This window comes from Citrus sinensis, chromosome 1, assembly GCF_022201045.2.
Source record: "Citrus sinensis cultivar Valencia sweet orange chromosome 1, DVS_A1.0, whole genome shotgun sequence".
NCBI classification, from domain to species: Eukaryota; Viridiplantae; Streptophyta; class Magnoliopsida; order Sapindales; family Rutaceae; genus Citrus; species Citrus sinensis.
In genome coordinates this window covers 16,501,087-16,526,038 of record NC_068556.1, presented here as the reverse complement: position 1 = coordinate 16,526,038, position 24,952 = coordinate 16,501,087, and the positions used below count along the sequence as shown (strand labels likewise).

The window sequence follows — 24,952 nt, the reverse complement described above, 5'->3', positions numbered from 1 at the left end:
TGAGAGAGTAAAGAGCCTTAAAAGGTTTAATGGAGATTTTAACGGGGATAGCCCAGATGCAAAAAGAAAAAGACAAAGCGGTGAGTTTCAAACCGAAAGCTGCGCGCCAGAAGCAAAGGGTAAGTGGGAACTGGAAATGCAGCAAACAAGATAAGTGGAGATGACAGTCACAAACACAGAGGAATTAACGGCGGAGGCTGGGTGCCAGCCTCGCCGACAGCCATGAGGATTGTATCCTGGAATGCTCGGGGGATGGGGAATGACCAAGCATTCCGTGAAGCTAAAAAAATTCTCCAGTTGCACAGGCCACAGATTATGTTTCTCTGTGAAACGAAGCTGCTGTCTGGGCAAATGCAAGATAAAGGTAAAGCTTTAAAATTTGAGAATTGTTTAGCTGTTAGTAGAAACGGTTTGAGTGGTGGGCTGGCTTTGTTATGAATTTCGGAGGTTGTGGTGGATATTAAATCTTACAGTAGACACCATATAGATGCAGTGGTTCATGTTGAAAATGGTAGCTACTGGAGATGTACAGGAATATATGGGCATCCTGAATCAGATAAAAAAGAACATACTTGGACGTTGATGCGAAGGTTAGCTGGTCTTTCCTCCCTGCCGTGGCTTTGTTTTGGAGATTTTAATGAGATATTACACCTGAAGGAGAAGACTGGAAAGAAAGATAGGAGTGTGCTTGCTGTAAATGAGTTTAGAGAAGTAGTAAAATTCTGTGGGTTGATAGATTTAGGGTGCAAAGGCCGACCTTTTACTTGGTCAAACAGGAGATTTTGAACTCACTTGGTCGAGGAAAGATTAGATAGGTTCTTTTGCTGTAAGATTTGGGGAAGTCTTTTTCAGGAACCAGATGCTGAGACTTTGGAGACTTGGACTTCTGATCATAACCCAATTTTGTTTTCGGTAGAAGAGAAAGGAAAAAATACAAAGTCCAGTAAACGAGTTTTCCAAAGAACTCACTATGAAGACATGTAAAGTCCCTATGAGAAATGTAAAGAAATTGTGTTTACTGAATGGCAGTACAAGAGAATGTGGAAAGATACAGACCCTGTTACTGTTTTTAAAAAGGCAGCGAAGGAGTCTTTGGCTGAATTGAAACTCTGGAGTAAACAAGCTTTTGGAGGGAGAGAGAAGAAGCTAAAGAAGTTGTTGGCTGAATTGAAAACCTATAAGGACAACAACAATCATTATAGCAGTGGCGATCAAGTAAAGCTCTTGGAAAGACAAATAGATGATTTGCTCATAGATGAAGAGATCTATTGGAGACAGAGGTCTAGAGCAGTATGGCTGCAAGAAGGGGATAAAAACACTAAGTTTTTCCATTCCAAAGCTTCAGCTCGGAAAAGGAAAAATTGGATCAGTGGAATTGTTGATGAAAATAACAGATGGTCTGAGAAAGCAGAGGATATCGAGAGAATGTTTTGCGAATATTACCATAATCTCTTCACATCAACAAATCCCTCCCAACAGCACCTGGAGCTAGCCCTCAGAAACATGCCTCACAAAGTTTCAGCAGAAATGAATTCCCATTTGGACCAGCCTTTCACAGAAGCAGATATTCTAGAGGCCCTGAGTCAGATGCATCCGACGAAAGCCCCTGGCCCAGATGGCCTCCCAACAGCTTTTTTCCAGAAGCATTGGGCATCAGTCAGCGAAGGAGTGATAGCCACATGCCTGCACATCCTCAATGAGGGAGGTAATATAGCTCCTCTGAACCATACTTTCATTTGCTTAATCCTCAAAATTGCAAAGCCTAGGACAGTGATGGAGTATAGACCGATCAGTCTATGTAATGTTATCTATAGGATCATTGCAAAAACTATAGCGAATAGGCTGAAGTTAATCCTAGAGTCTGTAATTTTACCAACTCAGAGTGCCTTTGTACCAAATAGGCTCATAACCGATAATATAATTGTTGGGTATGAGTGTCTTCATAAGATTAGGCATAGCAAGAATAAAAAGAATGGTCTAGTGGCTTTGAAATTAGACATTAGCAAAGCATATGATATGGTGGAGTGGGAATTTTTAAGATGCACTTTGGGAATGTTGGGCTTTTCTCACAAATGGGTAGAGCTGGTCATGAGATGCATATCTACAACATCCTTCTCTGTGCTAATCAATGGGGTAGCAAAAGGCCTTATCCAGCTTAAAAGAGGCTTAAGACAAGGATGCCCTCTCTCGCCATATTTGTTCATCATCTGTGCTTTCACAAATCTTCTGCACCAAGCTGAAGCAAATCAGCTTATTCATGGCTTAAAATTCAACAGGAACTTGTCTATTACTCACATTCTTTTTGCAGATGATAGCTTGGTTTTCACAAGAGCCACTAAGGAAGATTGTACGAATCTAAAGCAGCTTTTTGATTGCTATGCTGCTGCCTCAGGGAAAATCTTCAATTTTGAAAAGTCTTTCATGTTCTTCAGTGACAATGCCAAGCAAGGGCAGATAGCGACTATTAAGGATATTTTTCAACTTCAGGTGGTCTCAAGACATGAAAAGTATCTAGGACTACCCTCAATGGTGGGGAGGAAAAAAACCAGCTTTTTCAAAAAAATCAAACTGAGAATTATAAACAAATCACCAATTGGCAAGCAAATTTTTTCTCAAGTGGAGGGAAGGAGATTCTTATAAAAGCACTAGCTCAAGCAGTGCCTGCCTATGCCATGAGCGTTTTTAAGCTCCCCTTAGGGCTTTGTGAGGATATACAGAAGGCCATTGCTGGTTTTTGGTGGGGAAAAAAAAGGAGAAAAGATCTATTCACTGGTCCAAGTGGGAAAGAATGTGTCAAGCAAAAAAGAGAGGGGATTTGGGCTTCCGAGATTTGTCCAGTTTCAACCAAGCACTAGTAGCAAAGCAGAGCTGGAGGATCATCCAAGCACCAGAATCGCTTTTAGCTAGGGTGATGAAGGAAAAATATTTCAGGCATTCAGGTTTTATGGAAGCACAAGTTGGTTCAAACCCCTCTTATATATGGAGGAGCATATTGTGGGGAAGAGAGGTTATTCATAAGGGCCTTAGATGGAGAATTAGAGATGGAAAGCTGGTGAAAGTGTACCAAAGTGGCTGGTTACCAAGACCAGAAACGTTCAAACCAATATCGCCTCCAAGCCTTCCCCTGGACACAACTGTGTCAGTTTTGATTGATGAAGATCACTGCTGGAGAGATGATGCAATAAGAAAACATTTCCATCAAGAAGATGCTGCACAAATTCTAAAAATCCCTCTGCCAAGACAACCAAGTCTAGACCAAGTTTTGTGGCATTATGACAAGAAGGGTAATTACTCAGTCAAGAGTGGTTATCAATTAGCTCTACAAATGAAGTTCCCAAACAGGCCTAGCAGCTCAAAGGAAGGCAAAAGTTCATGGAGCTCAATTTGGTATCTGCAAATTCCGGAGAAAGTGAAGATTTTTATATGGAGGGCAACAAATGATTTGCTGTCCACATTAGAGAATTTATGGAAGAGAAAGATTTTACAAACCCCCTAGTGTCAGAGATGCAGGAGTTATGGAGAGACGATTTTCCACACGTTGTTTGACTGTAAACCCTCGCGAAAAATTTGGAAGCTCACAACCTTTGAAGAGGAAGTGAAAGCCCTGAAGTGTAAGGATGTCCTAAGCTTGTTGCTGGCCTTGGCTGATCGAAGAAGCAAGACTGAAATGGAGCTGATAGTTGCGTTGTGTTGGAGTATATGATACTCAAGAAATCTTTTTATTTTCAAGAACAAAAAGGAAGATTCCCAACTATCAGTAGCTGGAGCTGAAGCAATAGTTCAGTCCTATAAAAGAATCCAAATGCCACAATTGCAAGCAATTTCAGATCAAAATTTGGCATCCCAAGAGCATTGGAATTGCCCTCCTGCAGGTTGGTTCAAGGTAAATGTTGATGCAGCTGTAAAGATAGACAATCAGAGAGTGGGGTTGGGCATCGTAATTAGAAACTCAGAGGGCAAACTCATCACAGCAGCCATAAAGCCATCAAAATGGCTTGATAGAATGGATTATGCAGAAGCCGAAGCAACAAGATTCGGGCTGGAAGTAGCTGAAATTGCAGGGTGTCTACCCTTGATTGTTGAGACAGATTCAAAAGAAGTATCAAATTTAGTTTCAGCTAGAAAAAGCACAAAAGCTGAGATTTTTTGGATTGTTTCTGAGGTTCAAGAGACGATGGAAAGGCTAAAGCATGTCAAGTTACAGCACTTACCAAGAACTTGTAATGGTTTTGCTCACACACTTGCTAAGCTAGCTTTAAACTACAATGATTGTGTAATTTGGGAGGATAATATTCCAACCCATCTTTTGTATCTATTCACAGAGTTGAATGATTGAAAGTAATACTTTCATTTAAAAAAAAAAGATTGATTCACTTGAGAATAGTTTTCTAGGATGAATAATAATGAGACAGCTCTGAAAGTAAGAGAAAATGACTGTTAGAGGTGACGCCAGTGTTGGCAGGCAACGTTACTTTAACAGTCCAATCAAGTAAGTGTTGGCAAGAGGATGAGTATAAAAAAAACCCTAAAATAAGTGAAAATTTGAGAGTTCAGGGAAAGGAACTTAACTTGACTTGTTGAGAGTAACTTAACCTTTTATAGGGGGCGTACATAAGGACATATTAGCATCTTGTTGGACATAAGGTAAGTTGTAATAACATGTTCCCCTTCTTAGGTAGGGGTTGTTGAGTAATTTGACTATTTAACTTGAGCCCTTTAGCATCTTTAGCACTCGACACGTGTCAACAGTGAACTGTCCCAGTGACAACATATCCTAATATTTGATTGGCTATTTCAAATGAGCCAATTGGGTTGAAAAAGCTATTGATTTTATTGAGGTTGGCCAAGATAATAGCTGAGTCGGTTCCCTTTCTCACTTTTGGTGCATATGACTTTTAAATAGATATTTTATGATGGTACCAGTGCGGACCATATCATGCTCACGTGTAGCGATTTTGGTGAAGAAGCTATCACTGTCACAGTAGTCCTTTATTCACATGTGGCAAACTTAAGTTACTTTGGAAACATTTTCTGTACTTTTCTAGGTTTAGGGTGGCTCGTGCTCTTTTTTTTTAATTTCTTATTTTGCCTTACCCTTTCAATTTCCTCTTCACACTTTGGAAGGGTATATCAAACCTAAAGACTATTGTACACATGTCACACTCTAATTATATGGTCCAAATTTTACCACCCATATACAATAATAAATTATATATGAAAATCTTTTGTTGATAAAAGATCAGTCGCAATATGCTTGGAGCGGGTTGATATAATGTGAATTGTCCTATTAGTTTTGGATAATTTTGTGTGGAATTTGTATCATTGTTGGCAAGGAATGAAGCAACGACTAGTTTAGTTCTATAAACAATGATGGATCTTGTATAATTAATCAATAATAATGATGATTACTTAACCAAATTTCAAACAACAAATAAGCTTGAATTTAATCATTCATGCATGTTGTACTTATATTACTAATATAGAGTTGGGGTGAGTGCTTACCAAACCTAATAGATAAATATCTCACTTTTTTTTTAAATTCCAAATTAATTTTTAACCTCTATCTCTCTTTTTAAATACTTGGCCACTTCCTGTGGTCTTTAACGATGCAGAGGTTGAAAGATAGACAAACAAAAGTTTTTAAATAATGAAGTTTTATTTGAATTAACAAAGCTAAGGTTTTGGGCCCCTTTATATAATAACTGTAAATATCGTGAATTTACCATAGCAGGCAAATTTAAAATATTATTTCATAATAAAATTCTCTTAATCTAAATAAAAAATTTGAAACAAACTGCACAAAGTATGATATTTAGAAAAAAAAAGGATAAAAATCCTTAAGAAATAGGAAAAATCGAAAAACTAAAAAATGATTAGGAAAGAATCAAAATATTTGACTTGACCACATGGTAGAACAATACAAGCATTCATCTCGACCACAAGTTTCGAAAGAGTACATTATATGCTTAAAATGAACATTTGTAGTTCAAGTTATGCTTTTCGGAAGGTACCCTACTCGTCTTACATAACTATGCTATATTAGGTCCCCACAATTTGAAAAAGAGCTCGTCCTTAAATTTGGCTCGTACAAGCCTCATTATTTGGATAATATTCAAATAGGTCAGCCACATTAAATGTGTAAGAGATATTCCAGTTGTCTATAGCTGAAGAACATAAGCATTGTGATTAATCTTCCGTGCCACACGAAATGGATCATACTTCCACTTCTGCAACTTTGCATGAATACCAAGAAAATGACTTCGCCGCAGATGAGCCATCACTAAATCACCTTTCTAAAATACCTTCTTGCGTCGATGCTTGTCTGCATCAGCCTTGTATTTAGTACTGGCAAGCTCCAACTGAGCTTGTACTTTGACATGAATCTGCAGAGCCTTCTCTAACTCATTATCCGTTGCTTTGCTTTTTTCTCCAGTTACTGGTGGCATAACAGCCAGATCACAAACATGGCATAGGAAACAAGAGTAGACAATCTTAAAAGGGATCTTGCCAATAGATCGATTCACCTTACTGTTGTAAAGAAACTTGACTTGAGGCAAGGCAACTTTCCAGTTCCATTGCTTGTCACCATAAGCACAGTGCAATGTATTGCCCAAAGTGTAATTGATCACCTTTGTTTAACTGTTTATCTGCGGATGAAAAGCACTGCTAAATTGCAACTGTATGCCGAAATTATCCCAGAGATGACGCCAAAACTTGCTAATGGATTTCACCTCCTTGTTAGAAATTATAGTCTTTTGAACACCATGCAAATACACTACCTCCTGAAAGAATAAATGGGTAACTAAAGCATCATCTTCGGTCCTCTTACAAGCAAAAAAATGCTCTATCTTCGTAAACCTATCGATCACAACCAATATAGAATCTCGACTAGTCCTTGAACACATTAACCCCAATATAAAATCCATGGTCAAATCCAACCAAATATCTTTCATAATAAGCAATGGCATGTATAATCCCGTGTTCTGTACATGTCCCTTGCCATCTTAGCAAATTCGACACCTTTGCACGATCTTTCAACATCCTTATTCAATTGCGGCCAATAATATTGCTCGTTCACAAGCGTCTTGGTTTTATCTCAACCAATATGTCCGCCCGATCCTCCTCCATAGAACTCACGGATAACTATGGCCAATGGGCCGTGCCGTGCGGGCTCGTGTCGTGGGCCGTGCCGTGCCTACCTTTTTTTCAGTTCAGCCCAGCACGGCCCACGACACGAGCCCGCTCGTGCCATGCCCAAAAAAAACCCACCAACTTTTTTTTTTAGCGTGCTTAAAAAAGTCCACGTGCCTAGCGTGCTTTATTCAAGCCCACGTGCCTGACGTGCTTTTTTAAGCCCACCAACATCATAATAATAATAATAATAAAAATAATATTCAAAATCATAATCATATTAATTTTTATTAAGAAAGCAATTAAGATTTTATTATTAGTTTATCACAATTTCACAATTATATATTTTATTTCACAATAATCAATCATAATTCATAACACAACAATACATAAATTTAATTAAATTTAATTCCATAGATCATAATAATAATTAATTAAAATTAAAAATACAATCCTCGAATAATCATTACAATAAGTCATAACTACGAAATATTAATATAACAAATCATAGGTCACAACTTACAAGTTACAACTACAAAACACGAACTACGATCAATTGACGAATAACAAGCACGAAAAAAACATTTATTAATCACAACTATGGATACGGGAAACGAGCAAGGTTAATTCTATCTCGGCTGGTGGCGAGCTAAACAATTTGGCACGTGCCGACGTAAACCCAAGGTGCCATGGCTGTTTGAATAAATAACTTCTCGATGACAATAGTTGCACTTCAAGATCATCCGCTTCTAAGGACGATGCAAACTATTATCTATTATTTCCTCCCTTATTGTAGTAAAATTTTGAAAAAGCTCATTGAAAAAACAACTTCTGGGCTAATTTGGCCTAGCATTTTGTTGAGGTCCAACTACATCAACACCGTATTCTTGAGGGTGTTGAGGTTCTTCTGCATTCATATTATGTTGCTGCGGATTCATAATGATTTTGGCTTTTAGAATATTGGAAAGTTTGAGGAAAAAAAAGAAGAATAAGAATTGTGAAGCATCATAGCATAATGGCGTGTATATATAATATTAGATAGTAATAAAAAGACAAAAATTGATTTTATTTACTTTGTCGGTGGGAGTAAAAAGAGTAAGTAAAAAAATATTTAGTGAAATATAAATATAGCCGTGCGGCAAGTGCTTGGTTGGCATGTGGAAAAAAAATCTTAAATTATTTAAAAATCTGCAATCTGCACGTTTTCATGTGCACTATATGACAAGTCAACTACCGTGTTGAAAATTTGAGTTGAGAATTTAAATTCAAATAAATAAAATACTCTACATAATGAATGCAAGCTCCTCCTGTACTAGTAGTTTACTACTATAATATTATCTCATCAACACACTTGTGATAGGATTTATTAACATTGTGATAGTTGCGTGATTCTCTTGTAACAATGAACCATAATTTTTTTAATTTAATATGTTGTTTTGAAAAAAAAAATGAATGACTAAAATTATTTTAAAAAATAAATAAATACGGTGCACTTAGAAATTACTTTTTTCTAATTATTAAATAATAAAAAAATTCTAAATTAATTTTATTACTCACTCAACGGATAAAAAAAATTCTGAATTAATTGAATTACTCACCCAACGGACAAATTTTTTTTGGAATTAACAGTAAAATTGATATGACTACTCAATTTTACCGTATAAGCAGTCGGGCTCTGATTATCAATTAATGTTTTATGATTTTTAATGACAAAAAAATTTTAAATTAATTTCATATTTTCATTACTCACCCAACAGACAAAAAAAAATCTGAATTAATTGAATTAAAAAAATTATGAATTAATTGAATTAACAATAAAGTTGATATGTCTTTCAAAAAAAAAAATAATAAAGTTGATAGGACTAGGTGACTAGTCAATTTCACTTTCACAGCATGGGCACAGGGCACTCAACAATTAGACTTGACTAGCTTACAGAATTTGTAAGCTACAGACTGCAGCATCAGCCGTTGGATGTGGAGTGAGAAACTAAACAATAGACAATTGAATGGTGGGAATGGGATGACGGGACATGTTGTTACATAATCGGTACCATAGAGTCATAGACAGGTCCCTTAATAATTAATTTTAATAATAAAAAAATTCTAAATTAAATCAATTACTCACCTTACAATTCCAAGTTTCCAACGGACAAATGAATGATTAAATGTAACTGTTTAATTTGCTGTAGCCTTGCAGAGTTGCAGGAAGCTTTGCAGTTGTAGACTTGTAGGTTTGCAGCGTGTTTGCCCATTTTTTACCGTTAACATATTTACTTTTTTATTTGCCCGTTTTTGACCATTAATATGTTTACTTTTTTATTCTATTTAAATGATTAAATTATTTTCAAATTCATCTCACTTCTCAATTTCTAATTCTCTATCTCCTCGTTATCTCTCTTGTCTCATCAGTCATCTCTAGTCTCTGCTTGCCCAATCTTCTTTGCTACAATTCCAACGCCTTTATTTACCAAAACACTAATTATATAAAATGTCTCACTCTCATTTCGAGTTAGATGAGAATTTTAATTTTGTTGAAGAGGGGGAGGAAGTTGCAAATGAAGAAATTGCTGCACTAGAATTTGATCCAAGTAATATATTTATTGTCCCACCTGAATGATTGCCTCCTACTTCTCAAGCAAGTCCAAGTGGTTCTACTTCTTCAACTGCCGGTCCTACTACTACCTCCAAACGACAAAGAAAATCGATTGTTTGGTCATGTTTTACTTTGGAAAAACGTCAAAACAAAAAAGGTGAAATGGTGGATCAAGCAGTGTGCAAATATTGTCAATCTGCTTTAAGTGCCAAAAGCAATGGTGGAATTGGACATCTTAGACGACATATGGAAACTTGTCAAACAAAACACACGCCACAAGACCCAACACAAACCCAACTCTCACAATATGGTTCTGGACCTTCCGGTATAACATCATTCAGATATTCACAACAGAACATGCGAGAAGGATTGGCTCGGTATATTGTTGCAGCAGAACAACCTTTAACATTTTCAGAAGATGGACATCTAATAAATTTTTTGCAAAGGTATGTTCAGCCTCAACTTAACAAAGTGCCTAGAAATACATTAAAACGTGATTTAACTAAAAATTTTCATGACATGAAAAAACTTTTCATTAATACTTTTATCAATTTTAATGGTGTTATTTCAATTTCTTCTTATTGTTGGACTGGTATTAATATGGTTGGTTATTTTTGTGTGACTTCACACTCTATACATGAGATTAATGGTAAATGGAGGTTGGAAACAAAATTGCTTGCATTTCGTGAATCAGAATATCCTCACACTGGTTCAATAATTTATGCAGCTATAATGTCTGTTTTAAGAGAATATGAAATTACTGATAAATTGTTTAGCATATTATTTGATAATGCATCTGCCAATACAGCGGCAATTGATATGATGTTGCGGAATATTTCTACTCTCATGCTTGCACGTGGTTCAAAATTTTTTCATGTGAGATGTGTGTGTCATATTATTAATTTAATTGTTCAAGCTGGTATGACTCATATAAATCATTATTTAGAAAAAATTAGGGCTGCCATTTTATATATTAGAGCACTTTCAAGACGTCAACAATTTTTGGAGACGTTGAAAATTTTTGGATTGAAAAGGAGAAAATTCAACCTTGACATGAAAGTTCGTTGGAATTCTACGTATTTAATGTTGCTTTCTTATCAAAACTATTCTGAAGCAATTTCTAGTTTTTACAATGAGAGAATGAGTGATGAAGATTATCATATCACTAATTATGATTGGAATGTTGCATTTAAATTTATGGATTTTTTAAAGGTATTTTATGATGCTAGTCTTGCATGTTCTATTGTTTATGAGCCTACTTCATGTAGAGTGTTAATGCACTTGTACAATATAAGTTATACTTTTAAGACTTTTAGAGAGATTATTATGTTTAAAAATATTTGTGATACCATGGAGGAAAAATTCCAAAAATATTGGAAAGATATTCTCCACCTATTTATTTTTGCAGCAGTGTTGGATCCTACAATCAAGGAAGTTGGTGCAAAACTTTTAGTTGAGGGTATTAGTAATAATTTACAAACCGGGCTTGATACAAATTTTGATACAATTATGTCCTCTATGCATGAACTTTTTAATTTTTATCGAAATAAATTCGGATCAAGCAATACATATTCTAATGTTCAATAAGCATCGACTTCTTATAAACATCCAGCTCACCTTTTATTACTCAAAGGTAAGGGTGTTGCCTCTAGTATTGATACTAATCGTAATGAATTGCAAAGATATTGTTCTGCTAATCTTGAAGATTTAGCAATTCCTTCACAATTGCAAAATTTTGATATTTTATAATTTTGGATGGGTAAGACATCTTTTTTCCCTATATTATCCATTATGGCCCGTGATCTACTAACCCCTCCAGCTTCAACTGTAGCATCAAAATCAACTTTTAGTACAGGTGGCAGAATTCTAGATGAACATCGGTCAAGATTGTCATCAGAGACATTAGACTTTTTGTTGTGTTTGAAAGATTGGGAAGATGCTGAACGCCGAGTGCAACAAGATTGGCAAAATGCTTTAATTAAACAAATTGAGAGTTTGAATGTTGATCAAGATGAAGTGAATCCAGATTATGCAGAGTACTGAACATTGAAACCACTTTCAAAGACTAGAGACTTTTTTTCTTGTAACTTTTTGAAACAATTTTTATTAGTGAGAAGGTTGTAAATTTGCAAATGATAGATGGTTCAGTAGGTGCCAACCTAGTTGGGATGTACTGTTAACTATAGTGATGCAAATTACACTTAATTTTATTTGAATTACTAATATTATAATTGTACTTTAACTTCATTTAATGAAAATGTAATTTTTAATTTATCATAATTTTTCTTGTGTATAAAATGAAAAATATTTCATTCACAAATGAAACGTATCTCTATTAAGTATTAACTAAGTTATGATTTAATATTAATATGAAAAATATTTCATATGAAAAATATTTTATTATTAATTTTGTAAAAAAAATTATTTTTTATTTATAATTTATAAATTTATGATATTTATAATTTTATTTATTAAAATCATGATATTTAGTTATTTACTTATTCATTTAATAAATTATAAACATAAATAAATAATTAAATAAATATCATAAATAAAATTATGATATTTTTAATTTTATTTATTAAAATCATGATATTTACTTATTCATTTAATAAATTATAAACATAAAAAATTAGAATATTTATTTAAACTAAGATTTAATGATTTAAATTAATTTTTAAAAGTCTATGCTAAAAAATATATTAAAACATTTAATTTCAAGATATTTTACTTTAATTTCATAACATTTTATATTTACTTTTTGTTAAAAAAATTTACTTAGATATATTTTGGCCCACGTGCTATTAATGGCTCACGGGCTGCATGCTAGCCCACTAATGAACCGTGCTGATCACGTGCTTTTTCGCGTGCCGTGCTTTGACCCATCTCTAATTGTGCCATGCTTTAAGGCCCGCGTGCCTAAAAGTCTAGGCCCGGCATGGCCCACGTGCGTGCTGTGCCGTGCCTTGTGCCTCACCGAAATGTGCTCGTGCCATGCCGTGCCGTACGGACACATGCTGTGCCTGTGCCGTGCCACGTGCCGCCCGGTCCATTGACCATCTTTACTCACGGATAATCTTCTCCTTTTGGAAACCTCGAGGCACATATAGCTTATTAGCTTTGAAGAGATACCTATCTTGAACGAAGAAATTTTCCATATTTTGATGATTAATGCACCGATCTCAAATATGGGCTAAGTCTTTATCTTCAGCATACAACTCCTTCAAGCATTCAAAATTAGTAACTTCATTGACTAGAGTTACTAGTAAGGTTGCTTGCTCAGTGAGTGCATCCACCACTTTGTTCTGCTGCCTTGATTTGTGCTTCACAATAAAAGTGAATTTTTGCACATAGCTCGCCCATCTCACATGCATCTTGCTCAACTTTGTTGGCTGTTAAAGTACTTCAATATTTGATGGTTACTTTAAGCACAAATTTCTTCTAAATCAAGTAATGCTTCCATGACTTTAACACCCTAAGGATCGCATAGAACTCTTAATCGTAAGTGAAATACTAGCTATGTAACCAAATAAAATCACACAACAATTCAAAACAATGCCTTAATAAAATTAATAACAATAATTTTAACAACAAATAAAATTAAAGAGATAAGGGAAGAGAGAGCAAACATGATATTTTTACGTAGTTCGACAAACTTCGCCTACGTTCACGCCTTTAAGTACACCAAGCTTGAGAATTCCACTATTTAAGCCTTTACAACCCAAGGCTTTAAGATCTTACAATTGACTTCTAAATTGTCAATAAACCTTTACAATCTTAAGATGAATCCTTCACTTTTTACCCAAGCGTTTCCCACACTTACAATCACTCAACCTTTGATATTGAAATGATTAATACAAAGAAATACACACTCCCAACTAAATATAACCAAATGGTAGCCCAAATATGTGTATGTGTACAAGATGAAAGCTTAGAGATCTTTTGAATACATAAATATTGCCAAGATAATTTAACATCACTTGCAACGGTGTCTTCTTCGGTTATTTATAGATAGAGTCACAAAATTATTGACTTTTCGATCATAACTGGTTTTCCGTTTATTCTAACCGGATTACCATTTGAGTTTACCATTGTAGCTGAAATTTAAATTTGTAATTGGTATGCCGTTTGATTCCAGAAAGCTCAATTGATATAATTGGTTTACTGTTTATTGGTAATCATTTTTCCGTTTGATTCTAGAGAGCTGAATTGATATAATGGTTTACAGTTTATTGGTCACCGGTATGCCGTTTGATCAGAGAGTTCAATTTAGATAACCGATTTTCCATTTAGCATATTCAGTTGGCCCGTTGTCTCTAGTAAGCACATTTTCTGAATCTGATTTGCCGGTTTTCTTAAGTAGGATGCCATTTATCAATAAAATCTGGTTTTATGTAGAAAATATCTTACAAAAACTCACTTTTACTTAGAATATGAAATCGCATCCTCATATTATAATTTTCCTTTAAAAACTATGAAGAAAATATTTTAAGAACTTTGAGAAATCATCATTCATTTTTTTGTTTTAAAAACATAATAAGTATTTCTAATATTACCCATTAGGTCGTGGTTTGTTATCATCAAAATCAAAATGCTATACAGTCATGTAGGCTAATAGTAAGTAGACTACTTTTACTATGCTTCATTCAACTCCTGAATCATATACTCAATTGGTTGCCTTTCTTAAGAAAGAACATCCCCAATACCTTTTTCAGAAGCATCGCACTTGACCTCAAATAACTTGTCGAAATTTGGCAAGACTAATATAGGAACAATAAACAACGCTCCTTTGACAAAGCAAAACTCGCTTCTTGCTCTTTTCCATACTTGCACTTGCCTTTCTTCAAGCACTCTATAATAGGTATGACTATAGTGCTAAAACCACGAATGAATCTCCTATAGAACTTTTCCAGCCCATTAAAACTCGTGATTTCATCTATAATCTTGAGCATAGGATTTTCTAATATTATTTTGGAAGCTTATTATCATTGATGAGTATGAGTTGGCAATGATGGTAGTGTAAATGGTAATGTGGACCGTGATGGTAAGATTTGGTGTAATGGGGGTGGTAGTACAGTCAGTAATATCAGTAACAAGTGGAGATGACAACTCACAAGCGCATATAGAAGAAATACCTAAGGAAATGCTCTTAGCCATTGCATGAATTATTTGATTTTATTGTGAAACGACATATGGGGTGTTGTTATTAACACATGGGGTAGGATTTACAACATGGGAAGGCAGGGTGAAAGTTAACAGACCTTGAGTAGTAGAGATAGAAAGGCCTCAATTATTAAAACTCTATGATGAAACTCTTATAAAGTGGGGATTAAATGACTCGAATGGAATTTTTTTTATTAAAATGAACATGTTAAATATAAAAGGACGAGGTAAAGGGATTAAGACATTTATAGGCATTTAAGAGGAAGGGTAACCTAAAAAGGCACACAGTTAGGAACGATGTTCAAGTTTATTGGTGGTGTATGGTTTTGATGAAGGAAAACATTAGCACCCAAAGACCCGAAGTTTAAAGTAGTTTGGCTACACCCCAAAAAAGTTTTTCAAAATGTGAGGTACTTTGAAGGGCAAATGTGGGGAGATGGTTTATTAGATGAACATACATTTAGAAAGCATGGGTCTAAAAGGCTAAGATCAAGATGCTTGTTGAAGAAAAGTGAGACCAATTTCGTGAATGTGTCGATGATTATGTTCTGCAATTCCATTATGTTGGAGGGCATGTGGGGGGTGGTTGGGTGGGTTATCCCATGTAAGGCAAAAAGTCCTTTTAGTTTGATATATTCTCCCTCGTCATTAGAGTAAATAGATGTGATGAATGTTTTAAAGAATTTTCAAAAAGTGCTTTAAATTTAAGATAGATAAAAGCATCAGATTTAAGACGCAATGGATATAACCATACATATTTGGTAAAATAGTCTACAAAGATAATGTAAAAACGATATCAATCAATGGACTCAATTGGTGCTGGACCCTGAACATCTGTGTAAACTAGATCCAAAGAACCTTTACTAGATAAAGTTGACACCCCAATAGAAGTCTAAGGCTTTTATTATAAGAATAGGAAACACATGAATTTAAAGAATAACTAGTTGATGTAGGTAGAAGTGACTACTTATTAAGAAGAAATTAAAGGACTGAAGATAAATGATGGCTAAGATGGTGATGTCAATCATAAGCTGAAAGTTGAACACCCATAAAAGCCACTAGTTTATTATTTAATATGCCATGTAAGATCATCAGCCACTCATAGGTATTATTTAGACCTTGTAGAAGAGTCGCCTTTGTGCTCAGATCCGTCACAAAAAAAATGATTAGGTGAGAATTTAATAGAAGTGTTATTGGTCTTACAAAATTGAGAGACAAAAATTCGGTTCCGTTTTATGGAAGGAACACAAAGAACATTGTTTGAAGAGAATAAGTGCAAGGGTGAAGAGAGTTAGGTGGTCCCAACATGTGTGATTGGTAAGACAGAACCATCACCTAAAACAACATCATCAAGACCCTCATGTTCTAAATGCAAGGAAAGCTTTTACAAGTCGGTAGTAATGTAATGAGAACTACCGGTATCAAGTATCCAATTTGTAGTTTCACTAGTGTTGGAGGAAGATGTCCAATTGGCAGTAGGTTCAGTTTTCGAAGTAGGCTTAAGTTTTGGACATCGCTTTGTGTATGCCTCATTTGATTAAAAAATTGGCATTTGACTTTAGAATAGACAGGTTTGCCATTGTAATTCCTTTGCGAGAATTGTTAGAATGTTGAGGTTGTTTATAGTTGCCACGATACTATTGCTAATCACTGTTCTTATAGTTTTTGCCATTTTTGGGACCTTTGTTACGGTTCTGGTTGGCTGTCATAGGGGAGGAGCAGCCTTTTATTTCAAATAGTCCTCAAACTCCACAAGTTTATTATGGAGACCTTAAAAGAAATAGGTTGTTCTCACACACAAATAGATGATGAAATTTCCTTAAAGTCAATACTAAGAGCATTTAAGTAGTGGAGAACAATATCATTTTCTTCACATAGAGCACTAATTAATGCCAATTGTTCAGCAGTGCTTTTGATGGTTTGAAGAAATTTAGACATAGCTTTGGTACCTTGATAAGACAAAAAAAGTTTTTCTTTCAAAGACATAATGCCTTATCTCGACCTATTGGTATAAAGGCGGCCAAGATTGTGTCGAACGTCTCTTGCACTTGAGGAAAAAGCAATATATGACATGATAGATTCAAAGAGAGGCAAAAAAAAAAAAAAAAAAAAGCATGAAAAATAAGTTGACCTTGTCGAATCCAATGAATTTAATGAAGACTTGTAGATGTTGGGCAAGGCGGTGTGCCATCTGAATATCACATCAAGTTATAGCTAAGGAGAAGGGAATTGAACTGAGTCCAAGAGGGATAATTTGTGGAGTTAGTAATTTCAAGGGAAGTTGGGCTACGACATTGATAGAGATTAAAGGGTAAGCTTCATTGGTGGTAATGGGTGGAGAGGTGGTTTGGGTACTTTTAATAATTTCGTCAGCTATGGGAACAAATTGTGGTTTCTCTTTAGAGAAATAAGCGCTTTAACACCATAAAATAATTATGCAATGCGGCTATTATGTGTTTAATAACTTGAATTATTTCATTGATTTCTTTATTAATTTATACAAGACTACAATGGATAGTTAATCGACTAATAATAACATAAAACGAAGGGCATATGTGTAATTTACAACTGAAAGTTAACCATGAATATTACGATTAATTCTTATTGGAAGTAAAAGATTTGTGCTAATTCAAAGGTGGCTAACTGTGGCTTCCATGATTCTTAGTTAATTGTATGAAAATAGACAAACCTTTCTGATCATTCCTTTCGTTTCAATAATTTGGTGTAACATTCAAAATGGTAATGGACAAATTTGTCACATTTGTAGAACTTTATTTTGGATTTTTCAAATTGTTGATCATGAATTGTCCCCTAGCCTTGACAATTTGACTGATCATTGTCGCTGTCAGTTTTGAGATTTTGTCTACCACCATCTCCGTTAATACGACCTCATTTTTCTTTACCTTTACCTCTACTATTGCCTTTGTAATTTGAAGATTCAGCAAATGTGGATTCCTTTAAAGCTTGTTCATCTGTCACTACTAGAAAAATGGTCTTTACTGACTTTAGAATAGTGTCAGAAATTACTTTCACTGACATTTGTTAATTGTGTCAGTAATTTGGGAGTCAGAAAAATAGTGACACTTGTAAGTGGTGTCAGTGATTACTATTACTACAGTATCACCGATATTATGACACCATAGTATTAGTAGTTATTGATATTTTATTAGTGTCTATGATTACTGTTACCATGGTATCACTAGTTAATTTATTTTAAAAAAATAAAAAATTGAATTGGATCATTGCCTATTGATTTATTCGGAAAATTAAAAGGCACCACAAAATAACAAAAATAAATTGATTTATATCATAAAATCTTTCATTTCACATTTAATTATTATTAGTATATATTACAAATTCCAAAACTTCAATAACAAAAATATGAGATATCCTACTCTCATAACTAAATAATCCAAATTCAATACATAAAAATTTCTACTATCCAATCAAATGCCTACTACTTGTGGCTAAATTTAATAAATCTATAAGCTAAATTGACAAGGATGACTGCCTTTCACTCTTTGAATATGAGTAGTATAATTGCGTTATCCACCAGCAGCTTCTCTATTCAATAGACTGTATAGGTTAGGATATAAGTGAAGTTGAAGAATAAACACTTCAAACACATTGATCAAATCTGCATATGAATACATGGAAAAGAAAAAAAATTAGCTGCCAATATCGAGCCATTAGAGAAACAACAATTAACAGAAATAAAATTATTTTGTTCGAAAGAAAAAAATACTAATAAGTTATTTATAAATAAACTCAATTATTCTCTTTTGGTAAATGTTATATATATAGCAAACTATAGCAGACAAGAAGTTTTCAATGTAATATCTACTTTCAGCACAAGCATGTTACTCTATCTACATATACCAAATGATTTTTGTGCATAGTTAAAAGCTATCACAAATGCTCTATTATAAATAAATCACCACTCATTTCCTCAATTTATTCATTCTAAAAGCTTATTTAACAAGGCAAAAAATAAGTTCTCAAACTGCAGTTTCCTTAAACTGGGCATAAAATAACTATGAATCTCCATATTTATATTAGGCATAATAAAGCTTGGACATAAAATATTTCAATAATTTGAGAGTTCGATCCAAAATTATTACTACTAAAAGAAATAATATTTGTAAACTTAGTTAAGCATTTATAAAGTGAGTAAGAGATTTATTATACTACTTAAATCTATTCATGTGAACCATTTAAAGAATATCACCCTAAATTGTAATTAAGTATTCATTAATTTTGCCTAATTATAAACTTTAAGAAGATAAAAAAAAAGTAGAATAAAAATATAATCATTATATATTTCCACTCACAAGTAATGTTGCTTTAACTTGATTGACATCATAACCCAAAAATCGCTTTAAACATTAGCTCATGAAATAATGGATAATATTACTTACGAGAAATTACTAGTTCTCCAAACTGGTACAAACCTCAGAAATGGGATGGTCCCCCACATTAATGCCATCCTGCATGCCATAAACGGGACTTCAGGTTTTGTGCAAAATCTCTTTAGGAGAAATTGTTTTTGAAGATAAACAGTTTGTCAATACCAGTAGTGGTTTTCATACAATGAGATAAAAATAAATGGTTTATAAAGGAGAATGTGGTCGTACAAATGCGGTAGCGCAGTTATGCAGAAATTCAATGGTAAAACAAGACCAGCTTGCAAATCGACACATGAAGTTATAGGATGAGTAACCAAAATGAAAATATTGAGATGGAGAGGAAAAGTGACTCAAAAAGTAATACAAGGAAAGAAGGAAATCAACATAAGATGAGAGAAGCATTCGAGAGAATGCCAATAACATGAAGCTAAGATGAAAAAAAGATGAACTTAATAAAATGTGAGAATGCCAATTGCATAAAATTTGTTGCCTGCTTAAGACATGCAGCAGGGGTGGTATCATTATCTTTTGCATTTAGATCACATTCAACATTTTTTACTTCCAAAATCATTCGACTCATGGAGAGCCAATAAAGCATTCTTCTAACACCAATAAGAGCACCCTTAGAATTATAAAGAGTATGATAAAGAAGGAAAAGTGTGCAGCTAGAGCTGGATAGTTTATGAGTTCAATAATAAATGTGCCATCAAGAACTCCAAATAAACCCACCAAAGATTGTTTCCAAAATGCAGTGAACGCAAGCTAAAAAAAAAAAAAAAAAACCTATTCAACCTAAATAAGCAATTTGTATATTCTTCGCATATCTTTCTTCTAGTCAAACTGAGCAAAGAAGTTTTGTCTGAAACTACTAACAACCGGTTAATGTCAAGGAAGTGCAAAAGAGAAATAGTCCTATGAGACTAGAAATTTATTTTCGTTCAATTTACCCACCGCAGGAACTATTCCAAGAGGAATAAATCATTATTTTACCACAGGTTCTTCCTAGGCATGGCATGGTGATAATATTGTATGTCTATAGAAATGAATAAAAAAATCCCAGTAGTGCAGGTCCCAAGCAAAACCGATTCTGTTCATTTTCGTGAAAACTTTAATGAATTTCGCATGATAAACTTAAGTACCTAGTTAATTGCCAAACTTAATTAAAATTTACATCCAGCATCTTCTAATGCATCAGCTTAAGCAGTCAAACCATCTAAACAAGTCCCAGTAATTCTTATTCTATCCTACTGTTCAGTTCATTTTTGACACATAATAATTCAATTCCAAATAACCAAATGGAATAAGATACAAGAACATTTAACTTCAGAAGTTTTTCTCAGAACAAAACATACCCATCAACAAGCTGAACAAGTTTTGGATATAGCTGCTCATCTCGTAAACGATTTATTTCGAGAACTGTTGAATCCATGGATTGCATATCGACAATATATCTTGTATGCAGATGACTGACTGCTGCTTTTATTTTCTCCAGTGCTTCAGAGTTAGTACCTCGTTTCTTTTGCTTGTTAAGCATAGCAACCTTTCTTTGGTAGTCAAGTTTCATAAGTTCACCTGCCTATCAGCAACATCAGTACCGAATAAGATTCAGAAGACAGTGTGTATGACAAATGTAATACAGAGAAAAAAATATCATGGAAGCTGCACATTTTGCAGAAACGAAAAAAAATTAAAAGTTTGCTAGTTGATTTTGAATAAATTTTTTTTTATTTCAACCAAACAGAGAGGTGAGATTTAGCTTACCAATCAATGAATAATAATTACAAATTTTCTAAATATGGCGGTATTCATGCAAAAAGTTATTCAATCTTAGATTAAAGGAAGAAAAACAAGGACTAAAAATTGACTCCTATTTGGCAAGGTGATAATACAATTTACAAGCCAAGTCCAAAAAAATGAAGAGGTATAAGAAGGGTACTCCATCAAGCATTTCCTAAATCTGACCAACAATGTAATGCTCTTTCCCTACTCATTCCCCTCCATGTTTTCTACTGCAAGTTTATCAAAGGAAACTTCATGATGAACTTAAGCATGGAAATAGAAACAATCACCTCTCTGCAGGCACTTTAAACTAGGATTTACATATATAGAAGTAATGACTCAAGAAGTAGACATTTGAAGTTAAACAAAAGCTCAATGGACATCCATATAAATATCTACTAGTTCAATGGGATGGTCCCCCACATATTTAAATGTTTGACAAATACTCAAAAATCAACTTTCCCAATTATAGAGTTACATGTTTGCAAATATTACTTATGGATAATGACCCACAAAGTAAAAATCAAATATTTCCCTTAACAGTTCTTGATTATGGAAGTATAGGACCTCCTTTTATTCCGAAATGAATTAACTTTTAATCATTTTAAGACAGTGTTCAATCATAATTATTTTTCAAAGAAAAAACTGGTCCTGAAGAACTCTAAATGACCATTTACTAAGGCCAAGATACCTTCAGATCCTTAATTGATAATGCATCATATATCTTTCCTCAATCATACAACCACCCAGATCAAAGCATCATATGTTGCTTAAATTCCATAAACTCAACAGAACAGATAACTCACCTCCAGGCGGAATAGGTTTATGGGAAAAACAATCCCAGCTCCAGCAGAACTTCGAGTTGACTCCAAAAACTTTGGCAAAGAGAAATTTCGTATTCATTCTCTATTAACTTGGCAACGTTCCCAGCACATGCCAAAAGATGTCCATGAATTCCTTTTTCTCTAAACCACCTTAATGGAATATCAAAAGAAAGATCTGCAAAGGCTGAAACAGCAAGGTCTCCTCCAAGAAAATCCATTTCAGAAGCATCAGCATTCTCATCAAGGAATCGCCTCTAACTTGCCTTCTTGGCTCTGCAGGGCCCAATCCCCTTGTCTTAAACCCCCACAATGTCGATGGCCTCTCTGAACTCAACATTAAAAACAATAAAATACCCCTAAAAATAAAAGCCCTAATTTTTTGAATCTGACTTTCGAACCCTAACTTTGGCCAAGTTCTTCACAACACTTTCTAGGCTTTTTTCCAAGGGTATTTTAGCTCAAGGATGGCAGCTTATTTTGAAGGTTTACAGCAACGACTTGTGAGGTAGACCGTTGTTAGAGAGAGAGGTAGAGAGAGAGAGGGGGGGAGAGAGAGAAGAGAGCTTCGGTTCAAAGAAGAAAGTGGCGGTGGGGATAGATTTTTTGCTCGTCAAAATTTTTAGATTTTAGGTTTCCATGTACACCTCATTAAAACGACATAGTTTCTACTTTCTAGATAATTTAATTTAATTTTTAATAATTATTGTTTATTAAGTAAAAATGCAACTTGTGGTTTGGTGGCTTAACGTTTAAAATTAAAAAGTTAAAGTATAGAAGTCTGCGGTTTGACTCCCAATGGATACAAAATTAAAATTTTATTTTTTTAATTACTGATACCTTAATGTCACATATTTGTGATACTTAATTTACAGACACTATAGTATTGAAAATTTGTGATACTTATCTGTTAAACACAGAAAATGCCCCAAACACATGTAATTACTGATACTTTTTAATTAAGTATCACAAGATAAGTATCAGTAAAGACCATTTTTCTAGTAGTGTGTGATTGTGCCACGATTTATAATCTGCTCATGAACTACGAACGAGCTTTGAAGTTCTTTAAATGAAAGAGAATCTATATCTTTAGATTATTCAATTGAACAGACAAATAATTATATTTTTAGGCCATAGAACACAAAATCTTAAAAATAATAGCAGTAAAAACAATGGTAGTATCTTCCTTGACCTTACTGTAAAATCACTTGTTATTTGCTATTTCCCTAGCTTTTTTACAATAATTGGTGACTAACTTGCTATCTTTCATCTGTAAAGTCTCAAAATTCCTTCTTATAGCTTGAAGTTGTGCACGCTTCACTCTTGACGAGCCTTAATGTTTCTTTGCGAAGATTTGTCTCGATAATAAAGTGATTCATTGCTTGAAAATAATAGTTCTTTGTCTTCAACTCCTTTAACTTTAATCCTTCTATTTATGACTTTTGTACGTTTGTGATATAGATTAAGAATCCTTATCATATATGAATCTGTTTCCTTATTGTCTAAAGTTTAATGTAGTGTAAAACTTAGTTTTTCCCATTTTCTTTTTATGGTTTAGGGGAAGTTCTAGTAGTATAAATAGCTCTACCTTGTAGCATTTGAAGGCAGATTTACGCTCAATAATATTTTCAACTTTCAATGCTTTGTGTGAGTTTTTAAACTTAGTTTATTCTCGGTATTTTGTGAAATCAATGACTCTTAACCACAATAGATTCATGATATTCTTTCGAATTAACGTGAATTTAGATAGTTCCTTTTTCTAATATTCCCAAGAATCAAAGGAATATTAAAACATTAAGCTTCTACTACAGCAGTTTAGTACCAAAGATAAGAGCCTGGTTCTTAACTGTTCCCAACACCTACATTTTTTTCCCTAAACCAAAAATTAAGTCATAAAAAGTAGAAGCCAAACTGTTGTATAGCACCGTACTAGCCGTTGTTTACAGTAGCCGGTAAAGAGTTTCCATTGCTAATTTGTCCATATCCACCACCATCTGAATAAGAAACAGTCACCAACTAGATCTCCAACTATATCTTATTTATTAAACTCTCCTTTTTGCCAGTTCAATTACCAGAAATCGACCAAAATAGCCATGATTATTATTGCTTTTAGTCATCACTTTCCCCTGCCCATTGGCCAGCACACCACCATCAATCAACTCCTTTCTACCAACACAACCTTCCTAACTATTTGATTGACACTAAAAAATACATTTAATAAGGATAAAATTATTAGTTTTTTTGCTTTTTGTGTCGATAAATACGCTCATTATTTCTAAATTATTTTAATACTCCCCAAATATATTTTATGTTAAATTAATTTGCAATATATTAATTTTTATCTTGTAAATATTTTTCAGGAATAAAGATGGAATTGGAATTAAAAGTGGGAACAAAGAAGGATAGCTGGAGCAATTTTGAATTCGTCAATCAAGGAGATGTTATTAAAAAAAGAAAAAAGAAAAAAAAAGGATTGACAAGCATGTTGGTGATGGTCAGGAGGCCATCACGCCTCTGGACCATCACACAATTCAATATATATATATAATATAAAAATAAAATAAAATATTAATATTAATAAAATAAAAGAAAAGAAGATGATTCTCTTGCCTATAAAAGGCAAGGGGATGCAAGCGAAAGAGGGAGGGATCCGAGTTATGAGAGAGAGTGATAGCCAAGGGTGTAGCTGAAGAATTTCTTTCTTTTTGTTTCGTCTGTATCAATTTTCTTTGTAATATATTTCAAAAAGTTTATAAAAAAAAGTGTTGTGTTTTCTTTCAATATGAGTGGCTAATTTTATTAAGCTGAGGTGAAGGGTGAAGCTCAATGTTTCAAACTATTAAATTTATTATTTTCTCAAATGGGTTTTTAAGTTTATTTTATTATCTTCTAGTTATTTTTATGTCATGTTAATTTATAAATTTCTTTGGATTTGTATGGTATTTTGACATAATGTCGACACATTAATATAGTGTGGCACATTAGGTACTTTATTCCATATTTATCCACACACATAGAATTAAATGATATAATAATTAACTGGTAAAAGTGAGGCAAAA

General features: G+C 33.9%; 2 protein-coding genes across 5 annotated transcripts; one reads left to right on the top strand and one right to left on the bottom strand.

The window, feature by feature from the left end:
* The first annotated feature begins 222 nt into the window (after positions 1–222).
* Positions 223–4,336, top strand: LOC107177951 (uncharacterized). The gene is made up of 6 exons (XM_015532534.1): positions 223–364; positions 533–693; positions 853–912; positions 1,030–2,487; positions 2,753–3,409; positions 3,731–4,336. The coding sequence occupies exons 1-6, from the start codon at positions 223–225 to the stop codon at positions 4,334–4,336; spliced, it is 3,084 nt and encodes a 1,027-aa protein (XP_015388020.1).
* Positions 4,337–18,230: 13,894 nt separating this feature from the next.
* Positions 18,231–22,502, bottom strand: LOC127898928 (protein ALTERED PHOSPHATE STARVATION RESPONSE 1-like). Of its 4 annotated transcripts, none has more exons than XM_052431477.1 (4): positions 21,879–22,500; positions 20,646–20,865; positions 19,306–19,374; positions 18,236–18,524 (listed from the first exon to the last, which is right to left on the bottom strand). In XM_052431477.1, the coding sequence occupies exons 1-4, from the start codon at positions 21,973–21,975 to the stop codon at positions 18,506–18,508; spliced, it is 405 nt and encodes a 134-aa protein (XP_052287437.1). In that variant the 5' UTR covers positions 21,976–22,500; the 3' UTR covers positions 18,236–18,505. The 4 variants fall into 4 exon arrangements, 3 of the variants coding, with proteins under 3 accessions (XP_052287477.1, XP_052287437.1, XP_052287462.1); XM_052431502.1 differs by having other exon boundaries at positions 18,237–18,524; positions 19,339–19,374; positions 21,879–22,499; XR_008050670.1 differs by having other exon boundaries at positions 18,243–18,524; positions 20,646–20,869; positions 21,879–22,495.
* Positions 22,503–24,952: the final 2,450 nt, after the last annotated feature.